At 44.9% G+C, this 20843-nt stretch overlaps 1 protein-coding gene across 1 annotated transcript in view; it reads left to right on the plus strand.

Annotated features, from left to right (window-relative positions):
- Window positions 1-20843, plus strand: part of LOC143815970 (protein argonaute-1) — a 97342-nt gene that overhangs the window by 47092 nt on the left and 29407 nt on the right. Inside the window, exons 2-5 of the mRNA XM_077295817.1 lie at window positions 13231-13414; window positions 18209-18329; window positions 18419-18600; window positions 18700-18836. Coding sequence (XP_077151932.1) covers window positions 13231-13414; window positions 18209-18329; window positions 18419-18600; window positions 18700-18836 — 624 coding nt within the window. The remainder of the gene's footprint in view (window positions 1-13230; window positions 13415-18208; window positions 18330-18418; window positions 18601-18699; window positions 18837-20843) is intronic.

The raw sequence follows: 20843 nt of genomic DNA on the forward strand, positions 1-20843 counted from the left end.
TGCTCTGCACCGTTGCCCCATAGATGCTCCACATAAAGCTGTGCCTTATATATAGTGCTCTGCACCGTTGCCCCATAGATGCTCCACATAAAGCTGTGCCATTGCTGCTGCTGCTGCAATAAAAAAAAAACACCACATACTCACCTCTCTTGCTTGCAGCTCCTCAGCGTCCCGTCCCGGCGTCTCTCCGCACTGACTGATCAGGCAGAGGGCGGCGCGCACACTATATGCGTCATCGCGCCCTCTGACCTGAACAGTCAGAACAAGAGGACGCGAAGACAGAGCGGCGCCCGGCGTGTGGACAGGTGAATATGCGATACTTACCTGCTCCCGGCATCCCGCTCCTTCCCCCGGACAGCTGGTCTCCGGGTGCCGCAGCCTCTTCCTCTATCAGCGGTCACCGTTACAGCTGATTAGAGAAATGAATTATGCGGCTCCGCCCCTATGGGAGGTGGAGCAGCCTATTCATTTCTCTAATGAGCGGTCCCACGTGACCGCTGAACAGGGGAAGAGCTGTGGCACCGAAGACCGTGGGATGGGCAGGGGGAGCGCCAGGAGCGCCGGGACTAGGTGAGTATGCCTCAGCGCCCTCTCCCCCTCACCCGCCGACCGTGACTCGAGTATAAGCCGAGGGGGCACTTTCAGCCCAAAAATTTGGGCTGAAAATCTCGGCTTATACTCGAGTATATACGGTATTAGGCAACTTCCTTTCCTTTGGCAAAATGGGTCAGAAGAGAGATTTGACGGGCTCTGAAAAGTCCAAAATTGTGAGATGTCTTGCAGAGGTATGCAGCAGTCTTGAAATTGCCACACTTTCTCTAGTCACCTTCCACGACAGCATAGGAGGATGTCTCCATTCCCTAAAGGGGGACAGGAAGCACAAAGAGGTTAAAAGGCCCCTCATGCCTCCAAATCGCCATTGTCTTTCCTGTCCCCCATGGGGCTTGGAGAGGTTGTTCTATGCTGCTTGGCCGGTGACCGCGGTATGCCTGTGTTTTTAACTGGGCAGTGGTGGTCGTCGGCTCTGCCTTCCTCCACATGATGCGCTGCTCCTGTCTCCTCTGGACCTGGGACCTGTCCTGGCCCACCCATGACTCATTGAGGTAAAGCAGGCCAGTGATCCCCAGCAGTGTCCTCCTGAGCTCACCGACATTTTCCTCATCCTCAGCGGTCTCGGCATCCCGGATGTGACGTCGGCAGTAATCGCGTGTCACTTCCGGTTTCTGCGTTACACCCTGTGGAACGCACACACTTCCTGGTGTGGCCTTGTTCCGGCCTCTGGGCCTCCAGACACTGCGGATGGCGTGCTGCCCCACGTGGAGGCCTGCCTTTGGACCTGAGGATGAGGAGGGGACTGCTTTCACCTGTGCTGGGGGCTGGGTTTATTGCTACATAAACCAGCCCGAAGACACCTCCAGGTAAGACTGATTGCTTCAGTATGGATGGTGCTTCCTGCCCTGCATCTGTAGAGCCCAGCTCTGCCCCAGCTCCAGTAAGTCTGTCGCAGGGTGGGTCCAAGCCCAGGGTAATAGGGACCCCTTTAGTTCCTGACTCCACTCTCCCTCTATTTTAGGGAGACAAACCTGGCCAGAAAAACAGCAAAATGTGCAATCTGCAGTTTGAAGCTTCCCTCCTTATGGGAGAAGAAACTGTGTCAAGCCTGCACGGACAAAATCGTTAGAGCCGAGCAGCCTTCCCTGCTCGAAGAAATCCATACGCTTGTCAGAAGTAAAGTACAATCTTCCTTAGCTGCCTTCAATCCTCCTATGCCTCCTCCTCTACAGAATCCTTCTAAGGGTACGTTCACACAGGACTTTTTTGCTGCTTTTTTTTTGCTGCTTTTTTTTATGCTAATTTAGGTGCGTTTTTTTGGTGCGTTTTTGGTGCGTTTTTTGGGTACGTTCACACAGGACTTTTTTGCTGCAGATTTTTGCTGCAGATTTTTGCTGCTTTTTTTATGCCAATTTTCAGCTGCTAGGACACCTCACAATGGCTCTTCACACCTTACTACCAGGAACTCCCTCACAATAGATCACAATCAGGACACCTCACAATGGCTCTTCACACCTCACAATGGCTCACAATGGCTCTTCACACCTCACTACCAGGAACTCCTTCACAATAGATCACAATCAGGACACCTCACAATGGCTCTTCACACCTCACAATGGCTCTTCACACCTCACTACCAGGAACTCCCTCACAATAGATCACAAACAGGATACCTCACAATGGCTCTTCACACCTCACAATGGCTCACAATGGCTCTTCACACCTCACTAACCACACCCCTAAGCTCTTGGCTGTGAGATCCCTTCCTGCTGGCCATGATTTTCTGCACAAAAAACGCAGCAAATAATGCTACATGCGTTTTTTCAGCGTTTTTGCAGCGTTTTTTTCATCACCCATTCAAGTCAATGGGTGAAAAAACGCTGCAAAAACGCAGCAAAAACGCTGAAAGAAGTGACATGCCCTATGTCCAAAAAAAGCAGCAAAGCAGAAAAAACTGATCAAACAAAAAACCAACGTGTGTGCATGAGATTTCTGAAATCTCATAGGCTTTACTGGTACTGTAAAAAGCAGCTGAAAATTAGCATAAAAAAAAGCAGCAAAAAAAAGCAGCAAAAAAGTCCTGTGTGAACGTACCCTAAAAAAGAAAAAGGAGGATTCAAACTGACGATTCTGACTCTGATTCTAACCATTCCTATTCTTCCTCTGAACAATGGGGAGAGCCTTCAAGTTATAAAATTTCCGAAGCAAGAAAATATGTTTTCTCCTCGGATTACATTGATGAACTAGTAATGGCAGTGCGTAGCACTATGGGGCTGCAGGAGGAACCTATATCTCAAACTATACAAGATGAAATGTTTGGAGGATTGAAGTCAGAAAAGCGAATGGGGTTCCCAGTACACCAAAACATCATAGATATGATATCTCAGGAGTGGGAATGCCCAGAGAAGCGTCTAATCACACCATCCGAAATGAGACACAGGTTTCTCTTAGTGGCAGGTTCTCCTTCCTGGGATGTGCCAAGGGTCGACATACAGGTGGTGAGAGTGGCTAAGAAAACTTTGCTCCTCTTTGAAGACTCCTCTCAGCTGAGGGATCCATTAGATAGGAAAATGGAGTCTATTAAAAAAATCCTGGGAAACATCCACCTCTGGATTAAAATCTAACATCGTAGCTACCTGTGTTGCTAGAGCCCTTTCTCTTTGGATAGATGAGCTAGAAAAGCACATTTCTCAGGGCAAATCAAGGGGAGAACTGCTGGATTCTCTACCCATGCTTCATGGAGGCGTCTGAAAGGCCGAAGCCTTTTGGAGTCTATTAGGATTGCGGCTAGATCCCTAGTCCAGTCCAATTCAGCACGAAGAGCCCTCTGGCTTAAGATGTGGAGTGGTGATGTCGCCTCCAAAATTAAGCTGTGCTCGATACCCTTTAAAGGTGACTACCTATTTGGCCCCTCTCTAGATGAAAATTCTAGAAAAGGCCACAGATAGGCTTTTGCTCTGGAAGAGCCTTTTTCCTATCAGGAAGCGGTTTTTTTCGTACTCCTCAAACAAGAGGTAAAGGAAAAACTGGGAGATGGAGCTATGCCAAAGGGAGGGGAAAAAATATCCTCATTCCCCAACAGCAGCAGCAGGAGAAATGACTCCGTCCCGGAGGAGGGGAGGCTCGCAAGATTCATCCATCACTGGCGAGCCATCTCCGAATCTCAGTGGGTCCTCAATATAATACAAGAGGGCCTTCTAATAGAATTCCTATTCTCCCCCCTCTTGGAAGTTAAGGGCTACCTCCCCGTCATCTCAGAGAGACTTCTCAATGATGATGACAGGCCTGAGGGACCTGCTAAAATCAAACGCAATTTCCCAGATACCCCCAGAAGAATGGGGTGTAGGAAACTTTTCCCGATTATTCCTGGTAAAGAAACCAACAGGGGAACCAAGAGTCATAATAAACCTGAAAGAGCTGAATCATCATATTGTATACCGCAGATTCAAGATGGAATCCGTGAAATCGGCCATTCCTCTAATAGGTCCAGGGTTCTTTATGGTAACAATAGACCTAAAAGACGCTTACTTTCACGTACCCGTTTACCCCCGTCACAGGAAATTTCTCAGGTTTGCGATTCAATTCAATCAACAAGTGAGACACTTTCAATTCAACGTGCTCCTTTTTGGAATCTCTTCAGCCCCAAGAGTTTTCTCAAGGATAATGGCGGAGACAGTGTCTCATATCCACAGACAGGGAATCTGTATCATCCCTTACCTGGACGATCTGCTGCTGATAGCCCCCTCAGCTCAGGTTCTCACCAATCATGTTGCGAGAACCCTGGACATTCTCAAAACATTAGGGTGGCTCCCGAATTTAAAGAAATCCCAATTACAACCTTCCAAGACAAGAAGGTTCCTGGGAGTCCTGCTGGACTCGGTAAAACAGAAGTCCTTTCTCCCGGAAGACTGTCTTCGGGCCTTAACAAAAATGGTGATAGATTTCAGAGAAAGCAGATCTCCAACCATACGGGAAAGCATGTCGGTTCTGGGCTTCATGACGGCATGTATCCAGTCAGTGTCATGGGCTCAGGCCCATTCCAGAGTCCTTCAGGCCCACATTCTCGCAAACTGGGATGGGAATCCGTGTTCCCTAAACAGAACAGTGTTTACTCCAGGTCACGTGAAGGCATCACTTGCATGGTGGTTGAACCCCAGAAATATCCACAGGGGGGTAAGCTGGTCACAATCTTCCCTTGTGACAATCACGACCGACGCCAGCAAGCTGGGTTGGGGAGCAGTAATCCTGCATACTCCGTTTCAGGGCCTCTGGAGTCAAACAATAAGTGCCAGATCCTCCAATTTCAGGGAACTGAAAGCAGTGGAGGAAGCCCTCATAGCAGCAAGCAGCTTAATTTCAGGAAGCCATGTCCAGATTTTCTCAGACAACACAACTACTGTCGCCCATCTCAAACATCAGGGGAGCTCAAAATTCAACAGCTTGGCAGGCGTCTCGAGTCGAATTTTTTTGCTGGGCAGAAAAGAACCTTCTCTCCCTCACAGCAGTCCACCTGAAGGGGTCATCAAACTTCCAGGCGGATTTCCTGAGTCGTCAGGACATTCAGCCTGGGGAGCGGAGCCTGAACTAAAGATCTTTCAGGATGCTGGTGGACAAATGGGGCCTTCCAGAAGTAGATCTTTTTGCCTCAGGTCAGAATGGCCAAGTGAAAACCTTTTTTTCCCTAAACCCCAGGGACAATCCCAGAGGGGTAGATGCCCTGGTCCAGACTTGGAACTTCTGACTGGCATACGCTTTCCCACCAATTCCTCTGTTGGCGAAAGTCCTGCGGAAGATACGAGAGGAACCAGGTGCCTACCATACTGGTAGCTCTCGGTAGAATTGACCAAAACCTGTTTATCCATACGTCAGGTCGGAAAAAAGGGAAGAGGGTGGCAAAAAGCACCATCTCTAGCTGGATTAAGAGGGCTATACAATAATCTAGCCCAAAAATTAACACCGCCAATTGGAGTCAGAGCTCACTCTACAAGATCTACGTCAACTTCATGGGCTGAACGAGCGGGCGCCTCCATCGAGCAGATCTGCAGGGCCGCAAGTTGGTCTTCACCACATACATTTACCAAACACTATAGACTGGACTTATTGTCCAACCGGGATCTAGTCTTTGGCCGGAAAGTTCTCCAGGCTATTGTCCCCCCCCCCAGTGCAGAATTGGTTGGTACTCCCCCTATGCTGTCGTGGAAGGTGACTAGAGAAAATAGAATTAGACTTACCGGTAATTCGGTTTCTAGGAACCTTCCACGACAGCACTAATTCCCTCCCTTCCTTTGGATTTATCCTGGGTTTATTAAGGTAGCTAGTGCTATGGTATCCGTTATAAGTCACTGGCGATTTGGAGGTAGGAGGGGCCTTTTAACCTCTTTGTGCTTCCTGTCCCCCATTAGGGAATGGAGACATCCTCCTATGCTGTCGTGGAAGGTTCCTAGAAACCGAATTACCGATAAGTCTAATTCTATTTTTGAAGCGTGATCACCGAACAATCAAGCGTTTCATGGCAAATAGCCAACAGGGTCGCAAGAAGCGTGTTGGGCAAAAAAAGGCGCAAAATAACTGCCCATGAATTGAGGAAAATCAAGCGTGAAGCTACCAAGATGCCATTTGCCACCAGTTTTGCCATATTTCAGAGCTGCAACTTTACTAGAGTAGCAAAAAGCACAAGGTGTGCGATATTCATGGACATGGCCAAGGTAAGGAACTTACCAACTTTGAACTAGAAACATAAGATAAGATATTTCTTGGCCCAGTCTTGACGTTTTAAGACTGACTTTTCAAAGGTTTTATGGACTGATGAAATGAGAGTGACTCTTGATGGACCAGATGGATGGGCCAGAAGCTGGATCAGTAAAGGGCAGAGAGCTCCACCTCAACTCAGACGCCAGCAAGGTGGATGTGGGGTACTGGTATGGGCTGGTATCGTCAAAGATGAACTTGTGGGACCTTTTCGGGTTGAGGATGGAGTGAGGCTCAACTCCCAGACCTACTGCCAGTTTCTGGAAGACAACTTCTTCAAGCAGTTGTACAGGAAGAAGTCGGTATCGTTCAAGAAAAACATGATTTTCATGCAGGACAATGCTCGATCACGTGTCTCCAACTACTCCACAGTGTTGCTGGCCAGTAAAGGTCTCAAAGAAGAAAAAATAATGACATGGCTCCCTTGTTCACCTGATCTGAACCCCATAGAGCAACTGTGGTCCCTCATAAAATGTGAGATCTACAGGGAGGAAAAACAGTACACCTCTCGGAACAGTGTCTGGGAGGCTGTGGTGGCTGCTGCACGCAATGATGATCGTAAACAGATCAAGCAACTGACAGAATCTATGGATGGAAGGCTGTTGAGTGTCATCATAAAGAAAGGTGGCTATATTGGTCACAAATTTTTGGGGGTTTTGTTTTTGCATGTCAGAAATGTTTATTTCTAAATTTTGTGCAGTTATATTGGTTTACCTGGTGAAAATAAACAAGTGAGATGGGAATATATTTGGTGTTTATTAAGTTGCCTAACTCTGCACAGTAATAGTTACCTGCACAAACAGATAGCCTCCTAATATAGCCAAATCTAAAAAAAAACAAACAAAACAAAAAAAACACTCCAACTTCCAAAAATATTAAGCTTTGATATTTGAGTCTTTTGGGTTGATTGAGAACATAGTTGTTGATCAATAATAAAATAATACTCTAAAATACAACTTGACTAATAAGGGTATGTGCACACGTTGCGGATTTTGCTGCGGATTTTTCCGCAGCGGATTTGTAAAATCCGCAGTGCAAAACCTCTGTGGTTTTCACTGCGGATTTTCACGCAGATTCCTCTGCGGGTTTTCAACTGCACTTTCCTATTGGTGCAGGTTGAAAACCGCTGCGGAATCCGCAGAAAGAAGTGACGTGCTGGTACTTTTTTTCCGCAGCGTTTCAGCGCGGAATTTTCCGCAGCATGTGCACTGCGGTTTTTGTTTTCCATAGGTTTACATGGTACTGTAAACTTAGGGAAAACTGCTGCGGATCCGCAGCGTCAAATCCGCTGCGGATCCGCAGCGTGTTCACATACCCTAATTCTGCACACAGTGTAGTAAGACTTACCAGCTTTACTGTTAGCAGCAAAATTGGGGCAGTACTGCTGACATCACCATTTCCCTCCCCTTTTGGGTGGTCTAGAATCCCTGGGGCAGAATGAAGAGTAGCATCACAGGGCAGGGCCATTTTGTGGGTGACTGCCCTGTGATCTGCTATCACCAGGAGTTAAGGTACCGTCACACTAAGCAACGCTGCAGCGATACAGACAACGATGCCGATCGCTGCAGCGTCGCTGTTTGGTCACTGGAGAGCTGTCACACAGACAGCTCTCCAGCGACCAACAATGCCGAGGTCCCTGGGTAACCAGGGTAAACATCGGGTTGCTAAGCGCAGGGCCGCGCTTAGTAACCCGATGTTTACCCTGGTTACCAGTGTAAAATGTAAAAAAACAAACAGTACATACTCACCTTCGCGTCCCCCGGCGTCCGCTTCCTGCACTGACTGAGTGCCGGCCCTAACAGCAGAGCGGTGACGTCACCGCTGTGCTGTGCTTTCACTTTATGGCCAGCGCTCAGTCAGTGCAGGAAGCGGAAGGCGAGGGACGTGACGGACATCAGAGGGTGAGTATGTACTGTTTGGTTTTTTACATTTTACACTGGTAACCAGGGTAAACATCGGGTTACTAAGCGCGGCCCTGCGCTTAGTAACCTGATATTTACCCTGGTTACCATTGTAAAACATCGCTGGTATCGTTGCTTTTGCTGTCAAACACAACGATACACGGCGATCTGACGACCAAATAAAGTTCTGAACTTTAATCAACGACCAGCGATATCACAGCAGGATCCTGATCGCTGCTGCGTGTCAAACACAACGATATCGCTATCCAGGATGCTGCAACGTCACGGATCGCTAGCGATATCGTTTAGTGTGACGGTACCTTTAGTGTGTCTCTCTCTCTCTCTCTCTCTCTCTCTCTCTCTCTCTCTCTCTCTCTCTCTCTCTCATATCCAGATTACATGATTCTCTCACCCCCCCTCCATAACGTCTGGCCATTCACTGCAGACCCCCAGCTCCTTATCTTCCCCTATGAAGGGATTAATCACAGCTTCCTGTTCCAATAATGCTAATGCTACACTGTTCCTCCTTGATGTCTTCTATTCTGCCTGTACTTTTCTCCTGCATTTTGCTCCCATCAGCCATCATTCTAGGATCTGTTCTGCTGGAAGCAGTAATGCTTATGTTAGCAGATCCGAGGGCTCCATGAATATGGCAGCAGAACACTCCCACTACTGTGAATTGTGCAGCCCACAGAGGCGTGCCCAGCTCACAGCAGTGACCGTTCTATTACAATACATAGGGTTGGAGTCCCTCTGTTATCTCCTATGACCATGGGGTGCCGTTTTATGACACTGAAAGTGTTGTGCTGCAACTGTGAAAGCAAGATGTCAGCCCCCAGTGCCTTCTTTAGACTCCTATAACACACAAAATATGTTTAAAATTCAATCAAAACTTGGTTATAACAGCATGTTATGCTACATTGCATTGATTTATTAATGATCTACAAACGCGGTACCTTCCCTTTAAGTACAGATCTAAAAAAAATTATAAAATACTGTATTAAGATTTGAAATTATTTTTCGCACTTTAAAATCAAGGTTGGTCTTTTACTGATTTGAATGCTCTTAATTTTATTATGTATATTTTTTGCTTTCATATTTTAGTGTTAGCCTTGCATTGTCGAATTGTATTACCACACATTTCAGGAAATTATATGAACACACTTTAATCTTTTAGTTGACGTGTGCACTAGCCTGGCTTTACCCCATTATAATTTGTCAGTAGCGAGCTTCATTTTCACAGCACAATTAGATTTTCACAGCAAAGAATTCAGGCCGTCTGGTGTCCAGTGAAGCGAAGGTGAAGAAGCTCATGTATGCGTGCCCATAATTGTTGAAATTGGAAAAACAGCTCAGAAGCCCCTTGCAGGATTACCATGGCACATTAAGATGATGATGCAGATCTTTGGCCTTCTATTGCAAGATTTCAACTAAAATCTAAGCCACTGCGCAGCCCCCCTCTCATCCTCCCAGTAGTTTTTCTATCTAAAGACTGACCACCAGCCAATGTGCCATAGAGCCCTCCGATTTAGTTGGTGTGGGTTCTGAAGGCCCATCCAGAAGGATTTCAATTTCTCCTCAAATATGTAGTTATTTTATTTTAGCTCTTGAAACTTACTAGGTTAATGCTCATACAATATTGAAGTATCATATAGTTATTGTTAATATTCTGCAATATTAGGGCAGCATGGTGGCTCAGTGGATAGCACTGCAGCCTTGCAGCACTGGAGTCCTGGATTCAAACCCCACCAAGGACAATATCTGCAAGGATTTTGTATGTTTTCCCTGTGTTAGCGTGGGTTTCCTCCGGGTTCTCCGGTTTCCTTCCACATTCCAAAGACATACTGATAGGGAATTTAGATTGTGAGCCCCATCAGGGACAGCAATGATAATGTGTGCAAACTGTAAAGCGCTGCGGAATGTGTTAGCGCTATATAAAAATAAAGATTATTATTATAATACTAGATGGTGGCCCGATTCTAATGTATCGGGTATTCTAGAATATGTAGGTAGTACATGCTACGTACTATATTGCACAGTGACGTAGTATATAACACAACCGACGTTGTATATAACATAGCTACGTAGTATGTAACACAGCCACATAGTATATAACATAGCCACGTAGTGTATTGCACAGGCACGTAGTATATAACCGTCACGTAGTGTATTGCACAGCTATGTAGTATATTGGTCAGCGACATGGTATATAGCAGAACCACGTAGTATATAACATAGCCACGTAGTATATTGCACAGGCACGTAGTATATAACCGTCACGTAGTGTATTGCACAGCTATGTAGTGTATTGCACAGCTATGTAGTATATTGGTCAGCGACATGGTATATAGCAGAGCCACGTAGTATATAACATAGCCACGTAGTATATTGTAGAGGCACGTAGTATATTGCACAGCCACATAGTATATAACAGAGCCACGTAGTATATTGCACAGTCGACGTAGTATATAACAGAACCGACACAGCCACATAGTATATTGCACAGCTACGTAGTATATAACACAGAGCACATAGTATATTGGACAGTCACGTTGTATATTGCCCAGCTACATAGTATATAGCACAGAGATGTAGTATATAACAGAGCCCACGCAGTATGTAACACAGCCCACGTAGTATGTAGCAATATGGGCACTATATGCGTGGTTAAAAAATATGTAAAATAAAAAATAAACATATACTCACCTTCCGAAGGCCCCTTGAAGTCCTGGCGCCTGTGTGCGGTGCACGCGGCAGCTTCCGGTCTCAGGGTTGGTATGAGCGCAGGACCTGTGATGACGTCGCGGTCACATGACCATGACGTCATGGCAGGTCCTTCTCTCATAGCATCCTTGGCACCGGAACCTGCTGCTTGCACTGCCGAAGCCAGCGCGTGACGTCGGAGGGTGAGAATAACCTCCTTTTTTTTTAATTTTTTTTATTACTATTATTATTATTTTTAACATTAGATCTTTTTACGATTGATGCTGCATACGCAGCATCAATAGTAAAAAGTTGGTCACACAGGGTTAATAGCTGCATTAACGGAGTGCGTTACACCGCGGTGTGTTAACGCTGGCATTAACCCTGTGTGAGCGCTCAGCGCTGACTGCAGGGGAGTAAAGCAGCGGCCATTTCGCTGCCAGAGTATGGCCGTCACTGATTGGTCGTGGGTGTTTTGCCACAACCAATCAGCGACTTGAATTTCCATGACAGACAGAGGCCATGACCAATGAATATCCGGGACAGACAGACAGACGGAAGTACCCCTTAGGCAATTATATAGTAGATTAAAGGGAACCTGTCACCCCGTTTTTTCAGTATGAGATAAAAATACCATTAAATAGGGCCTGAGCTGTGCTGGACAATAGTGTATTTTTTGTACCCTGATTCCCCACCTATGCTGCCGAAATACGTTACCAAAGTCGCCGTTTTCGCCTGTTACTCAAGGTGGTCAGGTCACATGGGCGTGGTGAAATTGCTTCTTCTCCCCCAGATCTTGCTCATCTTTCCGTTGGTGGCATAGTGGTTTGCGCATGCCCAACAGGGGAATGCACTGCGCAGCTGAAGAAAAAGAGCGCCATCTGCGCTATTCACCGCTTTTTCGCTGGCGGCGGCCATCTTCCTGAGGCCGCGCATGCGCAGATGGAGCGCTCTGCTGCCCGGGGCTTCAGGAAAATGGCCGCGGGATGCCGCGCGTGCGCAGGTGGGGATCGCGGCGGCCATTTTCCTGAAGCCGAGATGCGAACTCGGCTTCAGGAAAATGGCCGCCGCGATCTCCAACTGGGCACGCGCGGCATCCTGCGGCCATTTTCCTGAAGCCCCGGGCAGCAGAGCGCTCCAACTGCGCACGCGCGGCCTCAGGAAGATGGCCTCCGCCAGCGGTGAATAGCGCAGATCGCGCTCTTTTTCTTCAGCTGCGCAGTGCATTCCCCTGTTGGGCATGCGCAAACCACTATGCCACCAACAGAAAGATGAGCAAGATCTGGGGGAGAAGAAGCGATTTCACCACGACCATTTGACCTGACCACCTTGATTGACAGGCGAAAACGGCGACTTTAGTAACGTATTTCGGCAGCATAGGTGGGGAATCAGGGTACACAAAATACACTATTGTCCAGCACAGCTCAGGCCCTATTTAATGGTATTTTTATCTCATACTGAAAAAACGGGGTGACAGGTTCCCTTTAAAGTGAGCAACTTGGAGCAGGTTTGCCTTCCATTTCAGTGATCAAGTAAAAATCCTTTCTTTTTTTTTTTTAATAACCAAATGCCACTCTTGCCCGTGGTGTTTGACCACTCGGCTTGATTGGATGATGCAGCCAATGGAGACGAGTGGTTGCATCATCTTCTAATTTCAATTTGTTCTTTAAAAAGTGACCATCATTATGTTTGTTTTTCATAAATCAATAGTACACTTGACAATAAATAGATTAGCAATATACCTTATTATAGAAATCCACTTTCTTATCCTGATCTGATCACTCAATCTCAGTTCACAGGTAAAATTTTGTCTTTAGAAAATTTAGATTTTCCCATTGCTGGGATAGGAAGCGAAAGCTGGTGCTCATACAGTTCTATGGAGAACTGTAACTGGTTTCAGAACAACTTGCAGCAGAATGTCAGGGTCTACCTCTAGCTCCTTCCTTCTATCTCCTCCCTTGCTCCCATAGAATTTTAAAAGCACCAACTGTTACTTAATGGGAAAATCTGTTTTTACTGAATACAGATTTTTCCCCAGGAATTGTGTGACAAATAAGTCTAAAGGTGAAAGAAGCAAACTTCTTAGGTAAGATATTTTCTAAAGCTCCTTATTGTGATGTGTACTATTGATTAATGAAATAAAAATTATAATGATGATTACTCATACTTTAGGTAAAGATCAGCCTGTAAGGGTTAGGAGAAAATGGTAGGAGAAAATGTTTGTTCACTTGTGCTCAATTCACCCTGAGAATGTAAATGTAGGGAATCTGCTAGCCATTGTACATGTAATCCATGTGTGTGTTTGTTTGTTTTTTCCTCCTTACAGCCCCAAGTGGGCTTGTCCCGCCATTGCAGCAAGTGTTCCAAGCCCCACGTCGTCCTGGAATTGGCACAGTTGGGAAACCAATAAAACTTCTTGCCAACTATTTTGAAGTGGACATTCCCAAGATTGATGTCTACCATTATGAAGTGGATATTAAGCCAGACAAATGTCCCAGGCGTGTCAACAGGTGAATCTTAAACACAACTAATGTTTTAGCTGTGGAGCTAACAGTTGTAAATATAGGAGATTGTAATATGATGGCTATGCTATGCAGTATACTCGACAGTCAGAAGATTGTGCAGCCCTTGTTTCATAATAGTGCCTGCCATACTTCTGGTATTATACAGTTTTTAAACTTTGTGTATATGGAGATCATTTTTGGTGGGTACTAACCAGTGCATTCTGGGAACAGCCCTCAGAACCTCCTGATTTGGATATGCTCTAACTCGGTCACCGTTAGTCACTTACCGTAGATCCCTGTACCAGCCCATATTTTCTGCAGGCACTTAGATCCCTGTATCAGTCCATATTTTCTGCAGGCACTTAGATCCCTGTATCAGCCCATATTTTCTGCAGGCACTTAGATCCCTGTATCAGCCCATATTTTCTGCAGTCACTTAGATCCCTGTATCAGTCCATATTTTCTGCAGTCACTTAGATCCCTGTACCAGCCCATATTTTCTGCAGGCACTTAGATCCCTGTATCAGTCCATATTTTCTGCAGTCACTTAGATCCCTGTACCAGCCCATATTTTCTGCAGTCACTTAGATCCCTGTACCAGCCCATATTTTCTGCAGTCACTTAGATCCCTATACCAGCCCATATTTTCTGCAGGCACTTAGATCCCTGTACCAGCCCATATTTTCTGCAGGCACTTAGATCCCTGTACCAGCCCATATTTTCTGCAGTCACTTAGATCCCTGTACCAGCCCATATTTTCTGCAGGCACTTAGATCCCTGTATCAGTCCATATTTTCTGCAGTCACTTAGATCCCTGTACCAGCCCATATTTTCTGCAGTCGCTTAGATCCCTGTATCAGTCCATATTTTCTGCAGTCACTTAGATCCCTGTACCAGCCCATATTTTCTGCAGGCACTTAGATCCCTGTACCAGCCCATATTTTCTGCAGGCACTTAGATCCCTGTATCAGTCCATATTTTCTGCAGTCACTTAGATCCCTGTACCAGTCCATATTTTCTGCAGTCACTTAGATCCCTGTACCAGCCCATATTTTCTGCAGGCACTTAGATCCCTGTATCAGTCCATATTTTCTGCAGGCACTTAGATCCCTGTACCAGCCCATATTTTCTGCAGGCACTTAGATCCCTGTACCAGCCCATATTTTCTGCAGTCACTTAGATCCCTGTACCAGCCCATATTTTCTGCAGGCACTTAGATCCCTGTATCAGTCCATATTTTCTGCAGTCACTTAGATCCCTGTACCAGCCCATATTTTCTGCAGTCGCTTAGATCCCTGTACCAGTCCATATTTTCTGCAGTCACTTAGATCCCTGTACCAGCCCATATTTTCTGCAGTCACTTAGATCCCTGTACCAGCCCATATTTTCTGCAGGCACTTAGATCCCTGTATCAGTCCATATTTTCTGCAGTCACTTAGATCCCTGTACCAGCCCATATTTTCTGCAGTCGCTTAGATCCCTGTATCAGTCCATATTTTCTGCAGGCACTTAGATCCCTGTACCAGCCCATATTTTCTGCAGGCACTTAGATCCCTGTACCAGCCCATATTTTCTGCAGTCACTTAGATCCCTGTATCAGTCCATATTTTCTGCAGTCACTTAGATCCCTGTACCAGCCCATATTTTCTGCAGTCACTTAGATCCCTGTACCAGCCCATATTTTCTGCAGGCACTTAGATCCCTGTACCAGCCCATATTTTCTGCAGGCACTTAGATCCCTGTACCAGCCCATATTTTCTGCAGTCACTTAGATCCCTGTATCAGCCCATATTTTCTGCAGGCACTTAGATCCCTGTATCAGTCCATATTTTCTGCAGGCACTTAGATCCCTGTATCAGCCCATATTTTCTGCAGGCACTTAGATCCCTGTATCAGCCCATATTTTCTGCAGTCACTTAGATCCCTGTATCAGTCCATATTTTCTGCAGTCACTTAGATCCCTGTACCAGCCCATATTTTCTGCAGGCACTTAGATCCCTGTATCAGTCCATATTTTCTGCAGTCACTTAGATCCCTGTACCAGCCCATATTTTCTGCAGTCACTTAGATCCCTGTACCAGCCCATATTTTCTGCAGTCACTTAGATCCCTATACCAGCCCATATTTTCTGCAGGCACTTAGATCCCTGTACCAGCCCATATTTTCTGCAGGCACTTAGATCCCTGTACCAGCCCATATTTTCTGCAGTCACTTAGATCCCTGTACCAGCCCATATTTTCTGCAGGCACTTAGATCCCTGTATCAGTCCATATTTTCTGCAGTCACTTAGATCCCTGTACCAGCCCATATTTTCTGCAGTCGCTTAGATCCCTGTATCAGTCCATATTTTCTGCAGTCACTTAGATCCCTGTACCAGCCCATATTTTCTGCAGGCACTTAGATCCCTGTACCAGCCCATATTTTCTGCAGGCACTTAGATCCCTGTATCAGTCCATATTTTCTGCAGTCACTTAGATCCCTGTACCAGTCCATATTTTCTGCAGTCACTTAGATCCCTGTACCAGCCCATATTTTCTGCAGGCACTTAGATCCCTGTATCAGTCCATATTTTCTGCAGGCACTTAGATCCCTGTACCAGCCCATATTTTCTGCAGGCACTTAGATCCCTGTACCAGCCCATATTTTCTGCAGTCACTTAGATCCCTGTACCAGCCCATATTTTCTGCAGTCACTTAGATCCCTGTATCAGTCCATATTTTCTGCAGGCACTTAGATCCCTGTACCAGCCCATATTTTCTGCAGGCACTTAGATCCCTGTACCAGCCCATATTTTCTGCAGTCACTTAGATCCCTGTATCAGTCCATATTTTCTGCAGTCACTTAGATCCCTGTACCAGCCCATATTTTCTGCAGTCACTTAGATCCCTGTACCAGCCCATATTTTCTGCAGTCACTTAGATCCCTGTATCAGTCCATATTTTCTGCAGGCACTTAGATCCCTGTACCAGCCCATATTTTCTGCAGTCACTTAGATCCCTGTATCAGTCCATATTTTCTGCAGGCACTTAGATCCCTGTACCAGCCCATATTTTCTGCAGGCACTTAGATCCCTGTATCAGCCCATATTTTCTGCAGTCACTTAGATCCCTGTACCAGCCCATATTTTCTGCAGGCACTTAGATCCCTGTACCAGCCCATATTTTCTGCAGTCACTTAGATCCCTGTACCAGCCCATATTTTCTGCAGTCACTTAGATCCCTGTACCAGCCCATATTTTCTGCAGTCACTTAGATCCCTGTACCAGCCCATATTTTCTGCAGTCACTTAGATCCCTGTACCAGCCCATATTTTCTGCAGGCACTTAGATCCCTGTACCAGCCCATATTTTCTGCAGTCACTTAGATCCCTGTACCAGCCCATATTTTCTGCAGGCACTTAGATCCCTGTACCAGCCCATATTTTCTGCAGTCACTTAGATCCCTGTATCAGTCCATATTTTCTGCAGTCACTTAGATCCCTGTACCAGCCCATATTTTCTGCAGGCACTTAGATCCCTGTACCAGCCCATATTTTCTGCAGTCACTTAGATCCCTGTACCAGCCCATATTTTCTGCAGTCACTTAGATCCCTGTATCAGTCCATATTTTCTGCAGGCACTTAGATCCCTGTACCAGCCCATATTTTCTGCAGGCACTTAGATCCCTGTACCAGCCCATATTTTCTGCAGGCACTTAGATCCCTGTACCAGCCCATATTTTCTGCAGTCACTTAGATCCCTGTATCAGCCCATATTTTCTGCAGGCACTTAGATCCCTGTACCAGCCCATATTTTCTGCAGTCACTTAGATCCCTGTACCAGCCCATATTTTCTGCAGGCACTTAGATCCCTGTACCAGCCCATATTTTCTGCAGGCACTTAGATCCCTGTACCAGCCCATATTTTCTGCGGTCACTTAGATCCCTGTATCAGCCCATATTTTCTGCAGGCACTTAGATCCCTGTATCAGTCCATATTTTCTGCAGGCACTTAGATCCCTGTACCAGCCCATATTTTCTGCAGGCACTTAGATCCCTGTACCAGCCCATATTTTCTGCAGTCACTTAGATCCCTGTATCAGCCCATATTTTCTGCAGGCACTTAGATCCCTGTATCAGTCCATATTTTCTGCAGGCACTTAGATCCCTGTACCAGCCCATATTTTCTGCAGTCACTTAAATCTTTATACCAGCCCATATTTTATGCTTTCAAACACATCAACTCCAGCAAGTGACTTTTTACTGGCTGCCTAATATCGTACCCCTCTATGGCCCCCTGGGTGTTATACAGTGCTGTTTAGTAAGGAAAAAAAACTGATGCTGTTTTAAAGGGAATCTGTTGCTAGCTTTTTGCCAGCTAGCCTGAGAGTAACATAATGTAGACAGAGACCCTTATTTTAGCGATGTCAGTTACTGGGCTGCTTGCTGTCGTTTTCATTAAAATCCTGCTTGAAAAAAAAAACAGGAATCTTCTCACTAGTGAGTAGTATACCTGCTGCCATGTAGTCCTCCATATTCATGAGCTCTATATAAACCCGTCCTCCCCACTGATTGGCAGTTTTCTGTCTATGCACAGTGTACACAGAAAGCTGGCAACCAGTGGTGTGGGCGAGGTTGTACATAGCTCAGAATTTAGAGAACTTCTAGATCTGCAGTAAATAAAATGGGGATTATATAAAAACTGCGGAAAGCAGCCCAGTCAGTGATACATTGCTGGAATTGGGTTCTCTGTCTCTACATTATGCTGCTTATTCTTATTTGTTATCGTATAAATTTGCCCCTAATCCTGTTTTATGCTTTCAGGGAAGTTGTTGAATATATGGTTCAACATTTCAAGCCACAGATATTTGGAGACCGGAAACCAGTATATGATGGAAAGAAGAACATATACACAGTCACAGCATTGCCTATTGGTCATGAACGGGTAAAGCCTTACATTTCACTTGGGGAGCAATCGGTATTCCATAAGATGATGTGGCTACAGCTTCATCCTATACATGTTTTGATATGCAGGTTGATTTTGAGGTAACCATACCTGGTGAGGGAAAGGATCGGATATTCAAAGTGTCCATTAAATGGATGGCAGTGGTAAGCTGGCGGATGCTACATGAAGCTCTGGGGAGTGGAAGAATTCAGCTTCCTCTAGAATCTGTGCAGGCCCTAGATGTAGCGATGAGGCACCTCGCGTCAATGAGGTAAGGGCCTAATCTCTCTCAGTGCATTTCACTATTTGGCATGTGAGGGAATGTCAGGTTAATGCTACCGTTTCTGGAATGCACGTGATTTCTTTACAGGTATACTCCAGTGGGCCGCTCCTTCTTCTCACCACCTGAAGGTTACTATCACCCCCTGGGAGGGGGACGTGAGGTCTGGTTTGGGTTCCATCAATCTGTACGCCCAGCCATGTGGAACATGATGCTCAACATTGATGGTAAGAGGGAATACTTACTCCCCTTTTATATTTTATTAAAACAAGTAACACACATCATACAAGTTCCATTTGATCATTACTGAAGCAAACACTACCTTGTTAATTGCTTCTGTTTTCTACACTATTTCTCTAGATTAATGATTGAATAAAGTTATGAAATCTGTTCCCTTTTTTATGCTCTTTTTACTTTGCTAAATTGCATATGAAACGGCAGAGACCTAAGGCACTGAGTACGCCACAATCCGAATTAACAGCATGTGACATAGTACAATAGCCATAAAGGTTGTGGTAAGGAATGTGACAGAACATATTGACATCAATATCGTTAGTCATACTCAATAAATTCTTTAGCAACAATTATTCAATAAAGTGAAATGATGTGAAGTTTCCCTATAACATCAACCAAATATAAGATCCAAGCCAAGAAAGAAGCAGATAGAAAAAAGTAGAGAACAGGAAAGGAAACAAGGGCAGACTAGCAGGGAGGGGGGATGTTAATCAGACTAAGGGTCCTATATTCAGTGATTCTCGCTTATATGTCCGATATTCGGTGGAAGATCTAAAATCGAGCCAAGAAAACCAAGTTTTATAAAAACTGTCATAAGAGTTACTGACTGTAGCGGTCAGTTCCTCCATTAACATGAATTCATTTATTTTAGTCAACCAAAGAACGATTGTTGGAGTGGTATTTTATTTATTTTTTCCCAGAGAAGGGAGATGCGCGCCCGAGCCGTCAGGATTAAGTGCCTCATTATCGAATGCCTATATGTTTTTAGCGAGATGTCGCAGTGATGGACAAGAAAAGCTCATGAGTCAGGTCAAGCACGAGATCTATGAACCTTCGAGTCACTGATTGAACTTTGTCCCAAAAAGAGGCCAAGACCAAAGCAATACGGAACACAGGACCACCAGATAGTATGTAAGCACGAGAATAATTAAAATATGCCTTTATTTGTAAAAGTGGCAATGATTACATAATAATAAAAAAATATATAAAAATATATGTATACAAAAGTGCGCAAAAGCAGTTTTTTAAATAAGACAATAATTATGATTATTCTCAGCAAAACCCCCCAAATATTAAAATAAAAGGATTTTTGTTTCAGCTGTGCATATCAGAAAGTGCCAGAAAATATTTTATATATAAAAAAAATGGGTGTAAGTTTGTGCAAAAGAGTCTAAAAAACATAATGATACCAGCAACAAGGATAAAGTGCTAATGTGCATCAGTAGCCAAACCAATTATAATTGGGTGTATATACAAAAACAAGCCGAATGAAGGATCGTTTTCCGAAACGCGCGTCGGGTGTGTGCAGGCACGGGACTCAGCTTACCCCCCAGGTATATGATCTATATATTGCTGTGCTGTCTTATACCTATTTTTTGACTTTTTTTTATGTAGTTGGCACATTGTCTGACCTTAATTTAGGTCTTTGCACTCTGGCACTTTATTTATTCGGCTTGTTTTTGTATATACACCCAATTATAATTGGTTTGGCTAAGTGATGCACATTAGCACTTTATCCTTGTTGCTTGTATCATTATGTTTTTTAGACTCTTTTGCACAAACTTACACCCATTTTTTTTATATATAAAATCTTTTCTGGCACTTTCTGATATGCACAGCTGAAACAAAAATCCTTTTATTTTAATATTTGGGGGGTTTTGCTGAGAATAATCATAATTATTGTCTTATTTAAACTCCTGCTTTTGCGCACTTTTGTATACATATATTTTTATATTTTTTTATTATTATGTAATCATTGCCACTTTTACAAATAAAGGCATATTTTAATTATTCTCGTGCTGACATACTATCTGGTGGTCCTGTGTTCCGTATTGCTTTGGTTTTGGTCTCCTCTTTACAGTGGTTCCCACTGTTGGTCTTCACAGCGCACCCTGAGTGTTTGTCTATTCTCTACGGTATTGGTATATATGATATTTATTGTGATTTGCGCATATTCTAGGGTGTGCTGTGTTTCTAATTTTGTCCCAAAAAGGAGAGAT

The sequence above is a fragment of the Ranitomeya variabilis genome, chromosome 3, assembly GCF_051348905.1.
Source record: "Ranitomeya variabilis isolate aRanVar5 chromosome 3, aRanVar5.hap1, whole genome shotgun sequence".
NCBI classification, from domain to species: Eukaryota; Metazoa; Chordata; class Amphibia; order Anura; family Dendrobatidae; genus Ranitomeya; species Ranitomeya variabilis.